Below are 20,643 nucleotides of genomic sequence, written 5' to 3'. Positions count from 1 at the left end.
ACAAACATTGATTGTCAGAATCCTTCCTGCTATCACAACCTTAAGAATTTAACGCCTGTATGCTTAGAATAAACAGACGATATCATTCTCTGGTGTGGATGCTAAAGGTTATCGTGCTTGTGTGAACAGACCTTTAAGGTTACACTTGGGTGTCGCTAGAGAGTTGTTAGGATGTTTTTTGGCTGTTTTTAGTAGGTTGCTATTAGTGTTTGAAATGAATGGCCACCAACGCATTGATTGCAGGTGAAATCAACGCCAAGGCTGGGATCACATATTATCTCATGAGACAATTTGACAGCTTTTATAAGTTACATGCTTCAACGTTATGGTTGTCTGATATGGAGATGAGGGGAGGAGTGAAATAAACACAGCCAAGACAGTTCTGCCCTCTCAGAGTGGAACAGATGCCTATGAGATCAAAGGCAGATATTGCGTTATTTCAGCTGTGCTACTGATAAATGTGAAATAATTTCAGTTCTTTTGCTTTTTTATAAATACAAATATGATAAACAACACACTCAAAATACTTGCTGTTTAATTATAAAATACTGTCCATTTCTTTTTGCTAAGGGTGAGATCCGACTGTACTCTGGGGAACTGATAGATTGTGATATGTATCTATATCCGCCCCAAACTGACTGCCTATTCTGAAATGACCATGTATATTGTACATCTCTACGCTATGCTCCCAGTGTTGGGAGACGTGATGTGGTGTATCTGGGTGGCACACACCATCCCTGAACCTTCTACCTGCCTGTCTTCAACTTAGACTCCTCCACCACCTTTTAATTTTAGCACTTTTTTGTCTTCATTTCTAAACACTTGTATCAGTGTATAGGCCTAGCCATAGCTGCACTGTAATGTTGGTTGTTTACATTCAGACTCCTTTGTTTCAGTGGTGTTTTTTTGTTTTTTCGGTCAGTTGTTGTTACAGTACCTCTCCTGGGACTGCCACCTTAATGTGGTGGAGGGGTTTGAGTGCCTGATTGACCCTAGGAGCTAAGTTGTCTGGGGGAATATGCCCCTGGTAGGGTCTCCCAAGGCAAACAGGTCCTAGGTGGCAAGCCAGACAAAGAGCGGTTCACAGCCCCTTATAAAGAGAAATTTAAAAGAGGTTGTGATGTCACTCAGTACCCCACCCTGGAGCCAGGCCTGGGGTTGGGACACGCATGCATGCTGGAGGGACAGTAAGGGCGAGTGCACTGTGGATTGGGCAGCAGCTGAAGTCGGGGACCTCAGCGTCCCAATCCTTGGACACAGGATATGGCTCTAGGGGCATGAGATGTCACCTCGCTGGAGGGGAAGGAGTCTGAGGTAGTGCGGGAGGTAGTCGGGCTCCCTTCCAAGTGCAGCTCAGGCTCTTGAACCCATCTCCTCAAAAGGGCTGGACTCTCCACTACTCTGGTGTTGCCCACAGTGAGAGATGGCAGGCTGGTGTGGGCTTGCTTAGCTGCCATGTGTTGGAGTTCAGCCAGTGAGTGAGAGGGTCGCCTCCCTGCACCTTCGGCTTGGGAATAAGTCTCTGTCATGTGTGCCTACGGGCCGAATGGCAGGGCAGAGTACCTGGACTTCTTTGGGTCTCTAGGGGTGCTGGAAAGTGCCCTGACTCTGTTCAAGCATAAGGGTGTCCATCAGTACACATGGCACCACGACACCCTAGGGCAGAGGTCAACGATCGACTTTGTGTTTGTTTCATCTTGTTTCCTCTGGCCATATGTCTTGGACACTCGGGTGAAGAGAGAGCTGCCATCTAATCACCACCTGGTGATGAGTTCAATCCGTTGGTCTGTGAGAAAGCTGGGCAGACTCGGCAGGCCCAAAAATACTGTGGGGGTCTGTTGGGAACATTTGGCAGAGCACCATGTCAGGGGGGGTCTTCAACTCCCACCACTGTCAAAGCTTTGACCGGATCCCGAGGGAGGTAGTAGACACTGATTCAGAGTGGACTATGTTCTCTGCCTCCATTGTCGACGCGGCTGTTCGGAGCAGTGGCTGACCTATTGAGGAGTCCTATTGAGCCCAATTGGCTTGAGTTTCTCGATTTACCAGTCGATCTGTCTTTCTACTCTCATCTATGGTCATGAGCTTTGGGTCATGACCGAAAGGATGAGATCAAAGACGTCGTTATGAATGATGGATTTTAACATACATACACTTTAAGATTAAATGATTTACATGTGTACTCATGTTTCATTAATGAGGCCCCTTGATGAGTTCTAAACCTAAACAAAAACACCAAATGAGTGAAATGCAGCAGATGCACCTATGGTGTACTGTAAATGAGTAAATGAGACTGAGTCACTTACATTTCAGACACATTTTGCAAAGTTTATAAATGTATCTTTTTGTTTCTATCTCTGTTTATTAAAGAATCCAAAGTTTCTTCTGTCGAGTGTCTCAAGCACAGCATGGGTCCTAAAGTTATGCAGGGCCCCAAACCACAAGGGGGCCCCCTTGCTCTCATATATTTTAAAAATATTTTTCAAATAATTTTAGTTTAGTTTTTTAGCAATTATGAAAAACACTGCGTTCTTTCACTTTCCTGACATATACATCACTCAAGTCACATAATGGGACATCATGTGCTAGATACTAAAAAAAGAGACACTGTGGGCTTGCCGAGTGCTTCTGAAACAGCATATGTAAGCGCTCTGTGGTTGGGTGTGCTTAAAACCAACATAAGGGCTTTACACTACAAGTCATGTGGGCCGTATATGCAGATTTACAACATTTGTAAATGTGAAAAAAAACTATCTGCTTGTTGGTAAAGACTGGATGTTAAATCTGTTGTCTGTTTTAAGGTAAAATTAGCGGTCCAGGGGCCTCATTTATAAAATGTTGCACAGAAACCATCTTAAATTTGATCTTACGATTATTTCTCAGTTATGCATACACCTCTCCTTCAGATGTGAAATGATCTCGAACTTGCAAACAAATGAATGTTTCCAGCTCTCTGCTTGTAAATGACTCATAATTAATATTAACACATAACATATCCACAGTCATATATTTTATGTGTTAATAATATTAACATCTTATATTTTCAAAAACCTGTAATAAAAACAATAAAAAGTGTGCCAGTCTACTCAGACCCTGACGTGATGCTAAGCACTTTTCCATGTCAAAGACGCTAACATGGATTTAAGCGTACGTACCACTCTATGTTCAAATCTGAGCGTACGCACATTTTATAAATGAGGCCCCTGATCTGTCATGTGCAAAATGTCGGCAGTTTTTGTTGTTGTTGTTGTTGTTTGTTGTTGTAACTACTGCAATTATCTCTAATGTTTGCGTTCTGTGGCCTGTTTCCACTGCTGATGTGACTAATAGGACAGTTAACACGTCTCTGCATGTCACACATTCAGCATCTAATAATAGCATCATCCACCATCCAGAGACTGTACAACCAATTGGCCCCAGCTCTGGACTGCTATTTTTGAATTTGGTTACCATGGCAACAGCTGTGATGAAGACAAGATGATAATAAGCAAGATAAAGGCAGTTTATTTTACATGCTCTGGGTATTCTGTTTATCTTTTAATGCTAGTCACTGAACTTTGCAATCTTGCCTAATGCCCAATCAGCCTTTGGGCTGTAGGATCTTATTCTTAATCCTCTTGACTTGATATATACACATCCTACTGAGTTAGATGTGGTTCTGAGTCAACATATTTTCTTGACCCTGGAACAACTTTTTAATTCAAATGTACTCTTGACTACACCTTAACCTAACCTTTCCCATGGGTAATGAGGAAATGATGTACAAGCACCAAACACTGATTGTAAACCTAAATGTCAAAAAAACTATAAAATGATTTTTCAAATCTGATTGGTTAATCATAATGTTGTTAGAATGTAATTATAACGCAATCCTGCCTGTCGTCAGTGGAAATTAATATGACTGGTTTAGTCCCGACCAAAAGACTATAAATTGGTGTCTAATTACTAAGGTGTCACACAAGAAACTATTGCACGATGGAGGTAGATATAGCGAGAAACTATTTATTCAGCTCTATTGCTGATGAAAAAGCACGTTGAAGCTCATTCAAAGTTTGTTGCCCCACAGAAACCCCACAATGAACATAATTAATAACAGACACACAAACAACACACAGACACGCATGCTCTGCCCGCTCAGGTCCACACTAACAAGGGAATAAGGATGATCGCTTTGATTTGGAAAGTGACCATGAATAGTGTGATACACAATACATGAGTCGTTACACCCCTACTTGGGTTGTTACCAATATCTGGTGAAAATTTCATGTCGACAGCACCTTTAGAACTATATTTACTGAGAAAAACGGTTCAGTACTTATTTACCCCCTGTGAATTGGCCCTGTTACTCTTATCTGTTTATCTTTCACTTCTGAATGTTGATGATGAAACACTGTCAAAAGAGTTGGCTACCATGTTAAGAAGTGACGTTGATGCTTCTCTTAATCATAATTTATTCCAAACCATTGTCCTGGAGGTTGTAAGCTCTAATGTAAAAAGCATTTGATTGCACTGAGTGGATTATGTGTTTTTTTTCTTTCTGTAAATTGCTTCACAATTATTTAAATCACTGTATTTCGAAAATATTTCAAGTGAAAGTTGATTCCTGCCCTACTACTTAGCTAAGATTGGATTGGTCTGGATTTTCATCCAGACAGAGAGATGTAATTGTGAACTTTACTTGTTTTGAGGTCCAACAAGCCTCTGGTTATTTCACAGTGACTTGTAGACATTATGTATTTTTTGAAGCTGAGGTTGTCAATATGAGAGCTGTGGTTCTATCCAAGACAAATAACACGTTTCTACATTCTTTGCCTGGTTGACTTAGTTTCTCTAAAGCAGGATTCCTCAAATTACTCTGGAGATCCAGTGCAGAGTTTAGCTCCAACCCCCCTGTGATTTTGTAATGTTTCTGAAGACACTGATGGGAGGTAGAGAACATAGTCCACTCGGACTCAATGTCTCCAGCCTCCCTCCAGTCAAAGTTCTGCCGGAGGCAGGAGTTGAAGATCTCCCTAACAGGGGTCTCTGCCAAACGTTCCCAACAGACTCTCACGGTAGGTTTGGGCCTGCCAAGTCTGTCTGGCCTCCTCCCCCACCAACGGATCCAACTCACCACCAGGTGGTGATCAGTTGACAGCTCCGCCCTTCTCTTTAAGCGAGTGTCCAAGACATACAGCCGGAGATCAGATGATACAACCACAAAGTCGATCATCGACCTCCGCCCTAGGGTGCCCTGATGCCACGTGTACTGGTGGACACCCTTATGCTTAAACATGGTGTTCTTAAGGACAGACCATGACTAGTACAGAATTCCAACAACAGAACACCACTTTGGTTTAGATCGGGGGGGCCATTCCTCCCAATCATGCCCCTCTTGGTGTCGCTAGCATCACCAACTTGAGTGTTGAAGTCCCCCAGCAGGACAATAGAGTCCCCGGTTTGAGTACCCCTCCCAAGAACTCCAAGAAGGCCGGGTACTCTACACTGACAGTGAGAGTCCTCCCCCCAACCCGAAGTCACAGGGAGACGACCCTCTCATCCACCGGGGTAAACTCCAACACATGGCGGCTAAGCTGGGGGGCTATGAGCAAGCCCACACCAGCCCGCTGCTTCTCACTGCGGGCAACACCAGAGTAGTGAAGAGTCCAGCCCCTTTCGAGGAGATGGGTTCCAGAGACCAAGCAGCGCATGGAGGTGAGCACGTGTAAGGGTCCCCCTTTTCCTGAAGAACGGAATCCAGAGGCCCTGGTTGAAGGTTAATGCGTGTTCTGTCTTTTCCTTGCATCCCTTTAAAAATCACTAATATTTATTAATCTTTTGCATTTCCAATTATAGTACTGACCGTATACATAATTTTATCTGACTCCAATCTTTTTTGATTTTAGCTATATTTAAATGTAACTGCTGATCCCTCTAGTTGTCATTAAATTTGGATCATTAATTAACTATAATATTTCCTAGTTTCGACTTATCATTTGTAAGGAGTCTTAGAGACTTTGTTTGGCCAGAACAGACTCACGACACATCTGGGCTAGTCCAGGTCTTAGAGGCTACCCCGTAGATCGCTTGCCTTAATGCAGCCATTTCCTCAATAGACTCAAAAAGAGTAAATATTTATGCGTTCCCTAAGTAATAGCATGCTAAGCCAGTTTGGTGGCCAGAAGTCAAGATCACAAAAACATGCCCCCGGCTCCATCCATCGATTGTTGATCTGACTCACCCTAGCACGCCAACAATGCGGAAAACCTCAGAAGTCACTAACCTACTAGAAAAGTTAAGAGCAGAGGTGAGGATGGTGACACTGCAAAGGCTGACAAAAGCAACAGGGAGGGAGGGTTGTTTACTCTCTTGCTATGTTTAAGATTTCTCCTTAATCTACTGTATCTGCATTCATGTGGCCCCTTTTTTATTCATTAATTTAATAATTTTTTGTATATATCTTTAATAATTTTCCATTATATAATAATAATAAGAAATGTGTAAATTGTATGTATATGTGTGTGTGTATAGTTGTATTGTTCTGTTTTGGCTTCTGTGTTGACTTGTTTTGTAATATTAGTTTTTATTATTGCAAAAAATAAATAATACAAAATAATAATAATTATTGATGCTGCAGTGCATGATGGGAGTGTTTGCTATGGTGTTACCCAGTATGCAGTATGAAGCATTTTCTTGATTGAAATTCACATGCTGCTTCTTAATGTCTATATGGTGCAGATATGCACATGTCTTTAAAAGAATTTACTATGTTTTGGATTTAATATTCCATCGTCCTGCAGTCGAATCAGAGATCTACACATTTCCACATCCTAAATATGTTAAAGACTTGTTAGCAGACACAGTTCATCACAGAAGCAACTACTCAAAGTCAAGCTGAAGTAAACCCTGACCTGATGATGGCGGCATCGAACATTTAATCCTCTGATAAAACATCAATAAAAGCTTCTGTAGTGTAGCATCTGACACAAATAACTGCTGAGTAATGAGTGAAGCTGGATTTTATCTAAGGCCGTGGCTTCAGTGATTGTTAACAGCAGGTGTTCATCACTAATACACATCAACATGTACTTAATCACTTCATTATCTTCAGTTCTGGATCAGTGCTACTTTAACACTATTTTGAGGCGGTTTATTTAACAGTATGCATGTGCAGGTCTGCTGTTTTAATTATTAGTAATTGTGTTAGTTAGCTTGTTTTGCTCAGTATTTAAATGAGTGTTGACGATAAACAGTTCGTGTGGATGACACACGGGTTTCAGCACCGCGGACAGCGCTCCACGCACAGTCTTCTGACTGACTGACTCTGAATGCTGCTGGGCTACACAACATTTTATTGGTTGCCAGTCATGACAGGTTCGATTTGGAAACCTCCTTCGCACGATTTGCGCAGACCAGGAAGACCGCTTTAAAACAGGAGAGCTTAGTTTGTTTGATCTCTACGACACACACCTTATTCGCCAAGAAAGGACTCGAAGACACGAACGCGACAGACTATGCGCCTAAAACGACACCTCAGCGTTTGGTAAATAGACAGAGCGCTAATAGCGATGCACTGAGTCGTGCAACCTGTTAGAGCCGCTCTGAAGATGAAGATGAAGAAGCAGAACGTGCGCACGCTGTCGCTCATCCTCTGCATGTTCTCTTATCTGCTGGTGGGCGCCGCGGTCTTCGACGCGCTGGAGTCTGAGACGGAGAGCGCTCGGAAGCGCATGCTGGAGCAGAGGCGCAGCGACATGAAGAGAAAGTACCGCTTCAGCGAGGACGACTACCGAGAGATCGAGCGAGTGGTGCTGCAGGCGGAGCCCCACCGCGCCGGCAGACAGTGGAAATTCGCCGGATCCTTCTACTTTGCGATTACTGTCATCACCACAATAGGTGAGCTTCAGTGGCATGACACGTCATAATCTACAAACTTCCAAATACCGTTGACGCTTCATTTTTCAGCCTTCTTGTTACACGTTACAACATGAAGTTATGCATAACTACCTAAGGCCTGTCCCTAAAGTAAGAAGTAGGCCTACACTTCTAAGGTAGACTATCTGCAATGACTGTAAGGTGACTCCAATTTATTGCAATACAACCAAATCTTGATGGGATATGATACATTGTTGTCTTTACTTAAACAATCAAGTAATCAAGTTGACTAAACATTACTTACAATTTTACATTTTGAGTTCATTCAACTTATTTACTGTCAGAATGCATTTATTTCAAGTGCTGTGAGCTTAAAATCATGATTAATCCTTTGAAAAAACAATATAGGCCATTTTCCCAAATGTAGTCAATAATGGCACAAGGTTTTCTCTCTTTTTTTATCAGAAAACAAATGGCTTCAATTACAGTTAACAGTTACAAGTGATTTTATAACACTGGGTTGCACAGTTTGGAGATAGATGTATAAATATATATATATATATATATATATATATATATATATATATATATATATATATATATATATATATATATATATATTCATTCATATGTATGTGTGTATATGTATATATATATATATATATATATATATATATATATATATATATATATATATATATGTATATATATATAAATATATATTTTATTTGCCTGATAAAGCCTCATACATACAGCAGTGTAAATAGACAAAAACTGATCTATGGCTCCCATCATGCATTGCTGCGTAAATAAATTATGAGCATGGCTGTTTTTTTTCTTCTTTTTTATTTTCTTTTGCCGTTTTGTGACTTTTTAGTAGCTTGTTTATCATCACGGTTGAGATTCATCCACTGATTCCTAATGTAAAAAAAGGTTAAAATAATGATTATGTTCTAACCTGATGACTTTTGCTCTTTACAAAAATTTGGCTGTTATATTTTGCTGTATTTGTATTTACTGTGAAACCCAGTGACACAAAAACACTTGTATATGTATTAAAGTTGATCAACTTTGAAATGATTTGTACTAAATAAATAGTAGCCTAAATGTATTCCCATTGTGGTCAATAATTGTAATTGAGTCCATTTGTTTTCTGATAAAAAAAAGAGAGGAGACTTTGCACTTAAAGGTCACATGGTATCAAGAAGACTACCTTTGGGAAAGAATTAATCATGATTTTGAACTCACAATATCTTAAGTTCATCAGTTAAAAATCAGTTAAAGTCAACATTAGGGTTTACAGATGCCCTACCTGGTCCATTTAAAGTGGCAGGCAGACGTCTTATTTCTTTTCTTTGTTAGTGTTGAATTGTGAGTATACTGTGAAGCTTCTAAAACCATTTGCTTCCATAATGACCCAAGTCTGGCAGGCCAGATTCCTTTGTGGTTGTTATTCTGCTTGGTACAGGGTTTTTAAAAAAAGCATTAACCAGTGACAAAAATGACGCCAACGAGTGGGTTGAGTTTACAGTTAGAGTCTACTGTGGTCACAGCGAGAGGTGAAGGGAATCTTGAATGTTAATTAGTATTAAAATATTATTAATGCTTGCTGTCATTTAGTTGTCAGAGCTCATATTTTTACTCATTTAAAATGTATTGTTCCTCACCATGGTTGAAAATGGTGTGCTCAGGTCCTGTATGTGTGCATCTCCCTGAAACTTAGTTCATTCATTTGTTTAACAATATTAAGCTTTATCTTTAGTTTGAAGATGCAAATACTACCCATGTTATGTAAAAGGATTTGAAAATAAACAGAAATGTTGAACAAGAAGATTTGTTAAAAAAAAAAAGTTTAGCATTGCAAATCACCTTTGGTTGTTCTAAAAGAATCTTAGCAGACTAATATTTAATTATAAAATTAACTAAAGTTATTATTTGAGTAATTTTTTAAAGCTCTAAATCCAGAACAAAGCATGGAGGCATCAGTCAGAAACTATTCTGGGTGGCTCACAACATAAATATTGAATATAATAGTTCTTATGCGTTAAGTTTGCATGTCTGATGTGTGAAGTTCTGCTTATGATGTTTATTTGTTCAGTTGATTTTTCTATTGTACTGAAAGTAGTTGATTTTCTGTGCTGAAAAATGTAAGAAATGCACACTGTAAAAAAACTGACTGATTTCCCATTCCTGAACAGCAGTGTCAGTAGCTCAAAATGAAGCTGTGTTGTCATCTATTATAACACACATATTTTGCTAATTGTACATCAACTGTGTGAGTCCATAGCACAATTTTGTGTTTTATTAAGCCAAGAACGCATCGGAGTGTTTGAAATATTCCCGTAGTAGCGCTCGAGCTGAGGGACTGGAGGGAGCGGGTAGTTCTGGTTGAAATCACCAAGAACAATTGGAAGGCAATCTTTCACATGTCTCGACAGGCATTTGTGAATCACTGCCGAATCACAGAAGATTTGCAGGTGTTTGCCAGCTGTGGAGAAGATAGGCTGCTTGCACAAATCCACTGTAAAGACGTTTGTGTACATGTCCCATAAGATCGGACAATTTATCAAAATATCACATCCCTCAAGTAACTGGATGTATCGACGGAACACACTTTCTGTCTTAGCACCCAGTGACAGCTACATGAAAGACTGGACTTCATATGTTCTTCAAGGAGTCATTGGTAGGTCTATTACATTTAGCTAACATTATTTATCATATCAAATATGTCACGGTGTGGTTTAGCGTGAAGGAGCACTCGACAAGAATAAATAAACTTAAATAGTTTTAATCCTCTTCAAACGGACAAAATAATAATATACAGATAGGCAGACAGGCAGAACATAAACCACACGTAAAAACCTTGACGATCGGACCACCGCGAACTCAAACACACAGGACTTAAATATACAACGTAATTTGATTAAATTAACAAGACACGGCTGAAGACGATAAAGACAATTAACTAAAGCAGGTCACACGGAACACATGGCACGCGACAAAAACAACAAAAGAGACGTGACAATGAGACAGGCATTTTACCAGACGTTAGCAATATTTTAAATTTGTGTTTTAAAAGCCATTTGCTGGACAGGTATGTGTCTCAAAGTGACATTTAAGTTTTCTAATTTATAAATTAATTCAGTTTTATATATATATATAAATCTATATATAATATCATGTATGTTTGCATGTATATATTTGTGTGAGTGTGTTTCCTTATAGAAATGTCACCAAAAATGTACGATTTCTGTATGATGTATGATTTCTTACTGACTTTATTTTGCAGCATTCGGTCACTCAGCTGCTATCCATTCTGCTAGAATCACAAACACAGTTGATATTATCAGGAGTAATACATTCTACTAACACTTTTCCCCTTCATTCCTATCTAACTAAAGAATGTGAAGCTCATCCAGAGCACACCAGTCGGACACTTCCTTCTTGGTGACCCAGCCTATCCTCTTCTTCAATGTGGCTCATAAAGGGTTACGCCGAAACATTCTTTTAACATGTATGTTGGCGCTGCCAGAACCATTGTGGAAACTGCATTTGGAAGATTAAAGTGGAGATGGAGGGTTTCCACTACACCCTTATCCCCTACATGGCCACCAATAACTATTGTGAAAAAGAAATTCAAAGCACAAACCACACCTGGCATCATCAAACATCTGACCCAGCTGGTCAGAGCGTAAGGCAAGCCCTTACTTTGCACATGGAAAAGAACTTCTTATTGTGCCAACAACGCTTCTGATAGAGATTGTGGTACTTTACACAGATTATACTTACAACTTGTATAAATGTAAAATTTATGTAAAAAGATATTTCACTCAAAAATGAACATTTCCCATCCTCAAGTATGTAAACAAACAGTTTTTTGGGACAAACTGTCTTCAATAGTATTAAAAAAAATCTGATTTGGAGTTATCAGAGTTTTCATTTTTGGGTGAATTAGTTATTACTATGAATTAAATGGAGTGATTACTACAGCAAGTATTGTTCCCAAGAACTTTACTGACCGTGTCATTTCTTTTTCAGTCACAATGTAACGTGAGAAATAAAGAAAATAAAGAAAAAAATGCTGATACTTTTCCAGTGAAAAGTAAGCTTCCACATATGAATGAAACAAGGAATATTTCTTACTGTTCAACTGTAGTTAGAAGTCTCTGCAAGTACATTATCAGACAAACATCAGCAGACTTCTAGACCTTGGGAGCCTATCACACCTTCTCTCTTATTTACAAGAACATTTTAATAATTTCCACAAAAGATCTGTAAGACAAAAATAGTAGGATAGGGTTAATAGAACAAGTACGCTAATGTTCGTGATTTCTACATTATATAACGTGAAGAAATGTAACTGTTATAACTTCCTCGAGGGAGATGGTGTTGGTGTCTCGTCAGTCGGAGGGTCTTTGGAAGCGATAGTGACACACAATCAGACATGTGCACAAGAATAAACGGCTAGAACGCCCATATAGGTGTTTATGACATTAGTCGGGTTACTGCGTTCACATGACCAAGTGCGTTTTCAGCTTATCAAGCATAATCGGCTTAAGAATGTGCATGTAAACCTGCTCAGTGTTAATGAGATAATTCTGTGATTAATGAGCATTAAGTGCATTAGTGATGAATAGCTGCTGTTAACAAACACAAGAAATAAAACGGACTTTAACCATAACTTAGATGAAATCAGCTGAAATGAAGAACTCCTAAATCTGCATCATCAGCTTCACACATTACTAACCGGACCAATGTTATTTCTGTCAGGTGTCTACAGAAGCAGTGTTTCTTCAGCCGCTTCTGCTTTGCTGGTGACGTAACCACTGTTAAACACTACCTCGTTGTTTCATCTCTTACTAAAGTGAACAAACAAACTGTTATATATGTTAAAACATCACCGAAAATGAAAACAACCCTTTGTAATGCTATGAAACACACACATCAAGAATCAGCGTAAGAATCTCAACAATGGTGACATTCAACCAAAATAAATAAACTGATCAGCTCACTTTTTAGTGCAATAATAAACTACCACACTAAACACTATTAATTACTAATTCATTAATCAGAGTTTCTTGTTACATAAATTCTACAATACATAGTTTAATATCACAGGCCGTTAAAAAAATGAAAGCAACTCTGCAGTTTGGTTCTTACTTGATGGTAATGAACCAAAATAAAGTGAAACTACTCATTTGAAGTGACACTGACTGTCTATCCTCTCTCGGTTCAGTGTCTTTAAAGCACAGGTTTCAGACAGCATGGCCTTGATCTAACCTAGATGTCTGCTGTGGGTGTTTGTGTGCAGGTTATGGACATGCGGCCCCCGGCACAGATGCAGGGAAGGTCTTCTGCATGTTCTATGCGGTTCTGGGCATCCCACTCACACTGGTGATGTTCCAGAGTCTGGGTGAGAGGATGAACACCTTCGTCCGCTACCTCCTCAGCCGCATCAAAAAGTGCCTCGGGCTGCACCGCACCGAGATTTCCATGGAAAACATGGTACTGGTGGGGTTCCTGTCCTGCCTGGGAACGCTGTGCGTGGGGGCTGCTGCTTTCTCACACTTCGAGGGCTGGACCTTCTTCCACGCCTACTACTACTGCTTCATTACCCTCACCACCATCGGCTTTGGCGACTTCGTGGCCCTTCAGAAGAAGGAGGACCTCCAGGAGAAGACTCCTTATGTGGTCTTCAGCTTCATGTACATCCTGGTGGGGCTGACGGTGATCGGAGCTTTCCTCAACTTGGTGGTGCTGAGGTTCCTCACGATGAACAGCGAGGACGAGAAGCGGGACGCACAGGAGAGGGCCTCGCTGAAGAGGGGCCGTAACCTGACTGCCATGAGCCTGGGGCAGGAGAATCACTGCCACAGCAACCTGTTCTTGCCCATGGAGGAGGGCAGCAGCTGCACCAACCTCATCCTGTCTCCAGCAGAGGAGCGCGGCATCTACTCGCCTCTGCCCCTGGCCCTAAATGCCAGCCAGTCCCAGTCCCAGCTGAGCCTGCTCTGCAGCTGTGTCTGCTATCACCTGGGCCTCTGCCACAGCTCGGCCCCAGCCCCGGCACCAGACAAGTGCCCCGAGTGCAACATCAACTCAGTTTACTGCAACTCCATTTCCTACAGGATTCAAGGCGCTTCCTCCACCAGGAACCATACAGTTGTGTCCTCTCCAGGCAGTACGCTTTCCCCTGGCCTCAGCCTCAGAGATCTGCCACGCTTCAGGAGGAAGTCACTGTAAGGGGAAGGAACTTTTAAGTGTCTGCTTTAGAGAGCGAGAATGCAGTAGCACAAGTTAGGAAAGGTCATTTCTAAACACTAAAGATAAATGAGCATGCATTTAGGACTTGCTATTATATTCAGGGCTGGAGAGTAACAGAGCACATGGAACTTAACATACAAAATATGAGTGACTGTGTTTCATTACAGTTGAAGAAGTATTTTAGATAACTAACGTGATTGATTACTTTGAGTTGTAATGTAATGTATGTCATTTAAACATTAATGTAAACCATATAAGGGAATGAATGGAAACAACAACTGGTCATTCTCTGAATTTAACGCTTTGCAAGCGCATTCTAAGCTACGTCTTTTCACACCCTTTGCAGGGATCATATAAACTGCATGTTATTTTTACTTCTTCCTGTCCTGAATAAGTTCTTTCACACAGCTGATATTTACATCCTGTCCACCATTCAGAACTAGATTTCTAGAAACTGTGGGACTATTGTCATGTTTCCAGTCCCGTGTTCTTCAGAAACATCCTCCAGCTCCTCACTTTCTCAGGTTTTCCAGCATCTCGTGCTGATCAACAATAACTAGAATCCATGGTTTCACTCACAGTTATTATAAAAGTCAATACATTCACTGATTCTCAAGAGAGAAACGGTGCTTTAAGAGCCGGGATGTAAGCTTTTGTTACTGCCCTTTGAAATGTAATTCCCAGAAAGAAAACTAAAAAGTACAATTTAATGTATCTTGCTGCCTTTTTTAAAGATTGTCTGCACTTTTTCCATTGTAAGAAATATCGTGGTAAATTTGTTTTTGTTTAAAATCATATGCAGAGGAAAACCTACTTTTGCAGATGTCATTTTAATTACCCTTATTTTGTAATCTACAGTAAAAAACATTTGAAATAGAACCCTGACTACAATGTCCATGGAGATGCCTATGGTAAATCAACATATCATTCAAACCCCTTTTACAACACGTACAGAAAGAAAGATGCTTCAGTCATGTGAGCTGTACTGAACTAGGACCTGCACGATACGAGAGACGGATCTTCCCATCATTGTGCCTTTGGAGACCTCACTCACTTCACTCATCAAATACATTTAAAACTTCTGTGCTCAGAAGCGGAAGTCAGTCATATCGTACACAATTGATTTCAGTGTTCAAGTACGTGCATGTTTGGGTTGTTTTGCAATGCTTGCACAATGTGTAACAATTACTGCCTTTGTCTATGCTCATTAAGTTACTGTGTTTTTATTATTGTTAATGTTCTTCAGTAGTTTAGCATGTAACCAGAACAGGAAAAGTATGACCAATTCAGCACAGAAATCAAACTGAACCTGGTCTACAGAAGTCTAAAATGAAATTTCTTATGGAAATAATTTTGACAGTGAGTGTACAATTAAAAACCCTCAGCAAGATCAACAGTATGTTTTCAATTATCTGACTGTGTGATGTTTAAAGAGAGCCATTTACTGTAAATGAATTGTCCATTAACTTGCGAAATAAACAGTTGACCACTTCCGGATTTTCATCTGTCACTTACCACAGTCAAAGACAGAAATATGCAAGAAAATGAGTAATGCCGTAATTTCTGGATGCTACAATTTTCTGAGCAATTTTACTATGATTTTTATCAGCCAACCAATAAAAATAAAGCAGGGGAGGGGCTGGGATTCTTCCTCACCTCACCTCAGATGCTGATAAATACACTGCTTACAGGACACATCTGGGAAAAATATGAAAATATGGGAAAAATATGGTCATCCAGCTATATGTTGAACCTATTTGCTATATATTTTGTTCAGATTTCAACGGCCTAGTGAGTAGTATATAAAGCTGCATTCGAAAGTGAGTGTTTATCAGCAACCTTTTGGCACAAGTGGATTATTGTCACGTTTGGTCTGGGTATGACATGGATGAACACGTGGGCCAACAATTAGAGGGTTTTTTGGAAACACAACATGTAATACAGTTCACTTTTACTTTACTAGCGGCGGCAATGATTTCCCTCTAAACTAACACAGTCAGCTTCAGGTAGATACTTAGCATCAAGCAGGGTGTAAGCAGTTCATGCTAAAACAAATTCACATTAATTACCCACCAGTTTGACAAAATAGTTATGAACTTCCATCAGAGTGTGTTTCTAACAACGCTAGAATTGCTGAAATAAATAAATACAGCGTATATCTGCACTTCACAGAACAGAAGGCAACCAGCGCTAAGGTTTGTTTTTGATTTGTCATGTTTATCAGTTTAATAAAAGCCCATATATTACAAAACAGCGAAGATGAAGATTTGTTCAAATGATCACGAATGTCTTCACAATTTTGCTAACTGCTAATGTTTTCACATAAGTGTATATACTACATATACATACTCAAATGACAGGTAAACCATACAGTTTGCTAAGTAAACACACGTATCCCGCGATTGTCACAGATTATTTGTGCAATATGGTATAAAAGCTGTTTAACAGCCAGTGATAATTATCTGTAATGTCCATTTTCCACAGTTTTGAAGTATGCTGTCCCCTTACGGGTGGATCCATCTTTAACCCCCTTTACAAATGCTTTTTTTTTGTTCATATGATACAGTATACAGTGTAAGAGCAACAGTAAGGCATGAACATGTCTATATCTTAAACATTCAGTCTCCTAAAACATGATGAGAACAACATCACACCGCTGTTGAAGAACATCGTACTATATGAGTGTGCATTACAATAAAGAAACCTATATACAACTTATTATATGTGTAAAATTTGAACTTTGGCTATTTGTCTGTAATTTGGCCTTCTCTTCGATTAAGATGTATGATTACAGTATTTAAATTTGAAATAAATGCCAAGAACATCTATTTGTGCTATCAAAACATAAATCCATTCAGACAACTGACAAAACTTATAATGCAAAACAAGCAAACAAGAAAAAAGCAAAAGTGTCCGAGACTTCAGTGTGCTGGTATAGAAAATAATATATCCTGTATGATAAAAGTAGTTTTAAAAAATAAACTCCAGACCCTTGTAAAAAAATCGAATTTGTTTCCGTGTATATAGAGTTTGATTTCGATACCGTAGCAAGCCTGTGAGACAGGGCTGGTGGAGAATCCTCGGTTTTCCCAGCGTCCAGCGTAAAGAGGGATGTACACAAAAAAGCCACGTCTCTTTATTGCTGATAGTTTCCATACTGACCCTTTGTGGAGAAAAATAAACAAGAAATAGGTCATTGCGTGGGATGAAATCTGATGGGTTGGGAAAGCTTCCAGAACGTTTGTCGTGGACGATCTTTGTGCTCACCTGTTCAAAAGAGTAGGACCTCTGTGACGGCTGTATGGAGCGGTATGATGGGTACTGCTGATTCTGACCCTGCTGATACTGAGCATGTCCGCCACCTTCAGAGACAGCATATTGTTTACTCTCACTGGTAGGGATCAATTAACACTGACTGAGACGGTTGTGGTCTGTTACCGTATCCCGGAGGCTGAGCGCCGTAGCCGTAGGTCTGGTGCGTCCCGGAGCCCTGCTGGTACTGGTTCTGCTGCTGGCTGTACTGAGCGTTTCCTGAAACATCATTGAGATCATTCATTCTGCCACAATATATATGACATCCACTGATGCCGCTGATTTTATAGTTTAGTATTGTTTTAGATTATGAGGTTGATTAATCTGCAAATATAAGAAAACCAACATTGAAAAATGAAAAAGAAAGGAGTAAAAAACGGAAAGATTCTAATTTAAATTCTTCTTGACAATTCTAGTTCATTAATGCCATAATTGTTTCGTTTTTTCTGCTTGCATTTCCTTGTCTTGTTGTCAAATGCTGACGTGCGTGACATTTATTTAAGATAATCCCTAATAACTAATGTATTAATATTCACCTGAACTAAATATTCCCTCACAGTTTAGCAGCAATGATAAAATACAGCATAAGAAACACAGTAACAAATGTAGAATATACAGCATCTTGTAATTCTGCATCATTCATTACAGCCAAAGAAAAACAAGCCCTCACAGATGTTTGTCATTTAGTGTCGACTTTGTTCTGTTTTTTTCTGTTGTCCCAGATTTTCAAAGGAGAAAAATCCATTGCACAGAACCATTCCCTTCCAGGGAACTTGAAATAATATACGATATATAATGTTTTGAACAATGCTTTTTTATATCAAAAAGTGGAGAAGGCACTGCTATTAGAGAAAACAAAAAACGACACACAGGTCTAGGCTAAAGGATAAATTCCAGACAGCTTTACTGAATGTGTTGTGTCTTGTGACAGCACATAGAACAATATGCTCAAATGCTCACTCTAAACTACTGGAAAATCCCAACACAAAAACAAAATATTAAATGAAAATGACAACAAACAAACTGATGTTAACAGGCAGCAGGAAGCAAGAACATTCAGTCAGAGAAGAAGCAGTGGCATTGCAGCACAACTCTCACTTAGAATCAGAATCAGAAACAAGGAATTTGTTTCACTCATTCATTATTCATTACTATATAATAGAAGCACATAACCTTCAGGTGCAGATACAAGAATAAAGAAGAAAACTAAGGAAGAGGAAAAAACAGTAACGCAAGGTAGGTTAATATAATTCATGTTAACCTATAGAGAACAGTGTTGGGCATGTTACTTTAAAAAAGAAATTAGTTGTAGTTACTAGTTACTTCTCACAAATAGTAACTGAGTTACATTATTATAAAAGTAACTAATTACCTGGAAAAAAGTACTATTATGTTACTTTTTTAAATATGTCAAATAACTTGGATGTCCCCAAAATGAAATGTTTTTGAATGAAAAAGACACTAAATAGAATAAACTATTATTATAAAACATTACACAATAAACTACACCACTTTTATGTTTCTGTGGGACAATGTAAGAGACACCTAAGTAGGGTATCCGAGAGAATCAGACAACTTAAGATTCGATCAAAAACTGAAACCTGAGGAGCTGGATTCCACAAAGAGGCCCAAGACAACAGGATGTCAAATGTGTCCAGGAGACCCTGCTGCCTCAAGGCAAGCAGATCCAACAGATTCTGTCACAGGACAACTTGGAACATTAACACAAAAGAACAGTTATTGATGATCCTAACTCAGCAAGGACGTGGTCAATTTTTGGTCAAGTAATGAAGATTAATGGGCAAAGACACAACACATCACAAGCATCATGTGTGGGTACAATAATTAAAGGCACATTTAACTATAATGTGCTAACCACTCATTGTGTATGTATTATGATTAACTAGGAAATAGTTAATAGTTTTGATCTCTTTGCTTGAAACATTTCTGCCAATCAATTCTTAGTCAAAAGTATCATATTCATGTTATAGAAATTATGTCTAAAATTATACTCCGAAAAGTGGGAACATTTGGACCATGTGACTGATTCGATTCATGATTTTGGGAGGAGACATACCCACCACCCTGAGCTAAACGTTAACTATTGGTTAAAACACGGTTTGGGATGTGTCCAAAGCTGAGTTTAAATACTCAAGACACAATTCAAATTATGCTTTTAGTTGGTTTTTAAACGATGCTCTTTTGCCTTCAAGGTTTGCATTCTTTAAGAGCCGTTCCCACTCCAGCCTGAATGTCTGCTACTACATAGCCACGATGACATGAAAATACATCTAGTCTTAGTACTTCTATTTCTTTATTTCAGTTTGTTTTCTTTCCGTGAGAGTTTGTGTAAGTTAGGTTCCCTTTCAGTCGGTCACTCTGAGTCACGTCGGACGACGAAGTGGGATCTCGCTTCGAGACCAATCTACGTTGAGTGTATTTAAACGAGCCAATGAGGATTGACATGCGCTGATTACAGCATGAGTATAAATAAGCAGTGGGTGCAGTGTTCAGCTTTTTTTTTATTCAGCTTTTTGCTTAGGAGCCGAGCGTGACACGTTTGGCTCCCTTTCTACTTCATTCCTGTGTCGAGTGGGTTGCCAACTGTTGTGTGCAAGCGGCCATCTCCTTTTTGCCTCACCACTATAAAAGCATTGCCGGCTGTGTCTTTTTAAAGACGGCATTGAGTCTGGCAAACTCGGCGTGTCTTGGAAGACAAGGTGAGGTCCATTTTGGGTTGTGGCACAATGCTTAAACTCTGCAACCAGTGGAGCTGCAAAAGGGGCAGTCTGGACCCTCACGTGGGGTATCAGCTGTACCCTCTTGGGCTCAAGAAGTTAATCGCTGCATCGGAAGGTGAGCCAGACATTTCTGGAAATGAAAAAAGCTACTTCTGGGGTACACACTTCCGCGTTGTTGCAGGTCCATCAGGCCAAGGCACTTTTGTTTAATGCTGTGATATAATAATACTGTATACCTTTTTGATAACATTAAGTTGAAAAAAATTTATGTTTAACTGAATAAATTTTTTTTTCATTGAATTGTTCTTCAACTTTTCTCTATTTTCCTTATTTTCCTTGACAAAGTCTTCAGAGCCCTAGTCACACCCTGAGACCAGCAGTCATCACCACACTTCACTAGTGGTTCACAATCATTGACACAACACTTAGTTGTCCCAACACACATAGGCTTTTTACTCCATCTAGATCTGTA

The 20,643-nt window shown here is 39.5% G+C and overlaps 2 protein-coding genes across 10 annotated transcripts in view; one reads left to right on the top strand and one right to left on the bottom strand.

Moving 5' to 3' along the window:
* The first annotated feature begins 6,519 nt into the window (after positions 1-6,519).
* On the top strand, positions 6,520-15,610 carry kcnk15 (potassium channel, subfamily K, member 15). Its single transcript, XM_043236862.1, has 2 exons — positions 6,520-7,875; positions 13,166-15,610. Exons 1-2 carry the CDS (start codon positions 7,587-7,589, stop codon positions 14,095-14,097), a joined length of 1,221 nt encoding a protein of 406 aa, XP_043092797.1. The 5' UTR covers positions 6,520-7,586; the 3' UTR covers positions 14,098-15,610.
* Positions 13,957-20,643, bottom strand: part of LOC122342771 (calcium-responsive transactivator-like) — a 53,189-nt gene continuing 46,502 nt past the window's right edge. For 7 of the 9 annotated variants that reach the window (XM_043236866.1, XM_043236868.1, XM_043236863.1 and 4 more), the window contains 3 exons: positions 17,557-17,649; positions 17,386-17,480; positions 16,315-17,281 (listed from right to left, as the gene is read on the bottom strand). In XM_043236866.1, the coding sequence (XP_043092801.1) occupies positions 17,255-17,281; positions 17,386-17,480; positions 17,557-17,649 (215 nt within the window). In that variant the 3' untranslated portion in view covers positions 16,315-17,254. Of the gene's footprint in view, positions 14,092-16,314; positions 17,282-17,385; positions 17,481-17,556; positions 17,650-20,643 lie in introns of those variants that run through there. The other 2 variants (XR_006250647.1, XR_006250648.1) reach the window with 2 other exon arrangements.

This window comes from Puntigrus tetrazona, chromosome 4, assembly GCF_018831695.1.
Source record: "Puntigrus tetrazona isolate hp1 chromosome 4, ASM1883169v1, whole genome shotgun sequence".
Taxonomy (NCBI): Eukaryota; Metazoa; Chordata; class Actinopteri; order Cypriniformes; family Cyprinidae; genus Puntigrus; species Puntigrus tetrazona.
Note: the sequence above shows the minus strand (reverse complement) of the source record. Positions and strands in the feature narration are given on the sequence as shown.

Coding starts and splice junctions, on each gene's coding strand:
- kcnk15 (XM_043236862.1), top strand. CDS start 7,587: ATGAAGATGAAGAAGCAGAACGTGCGCACGCTGTCGCTCATCCTCTGC. Junction 7,876..13,165: donor TACTGTCATCACCACAATAG/GTGAGCTTCAGT, acceptor GTTTGTGTGCAG/GTTATGGACATGCGGCCCCC.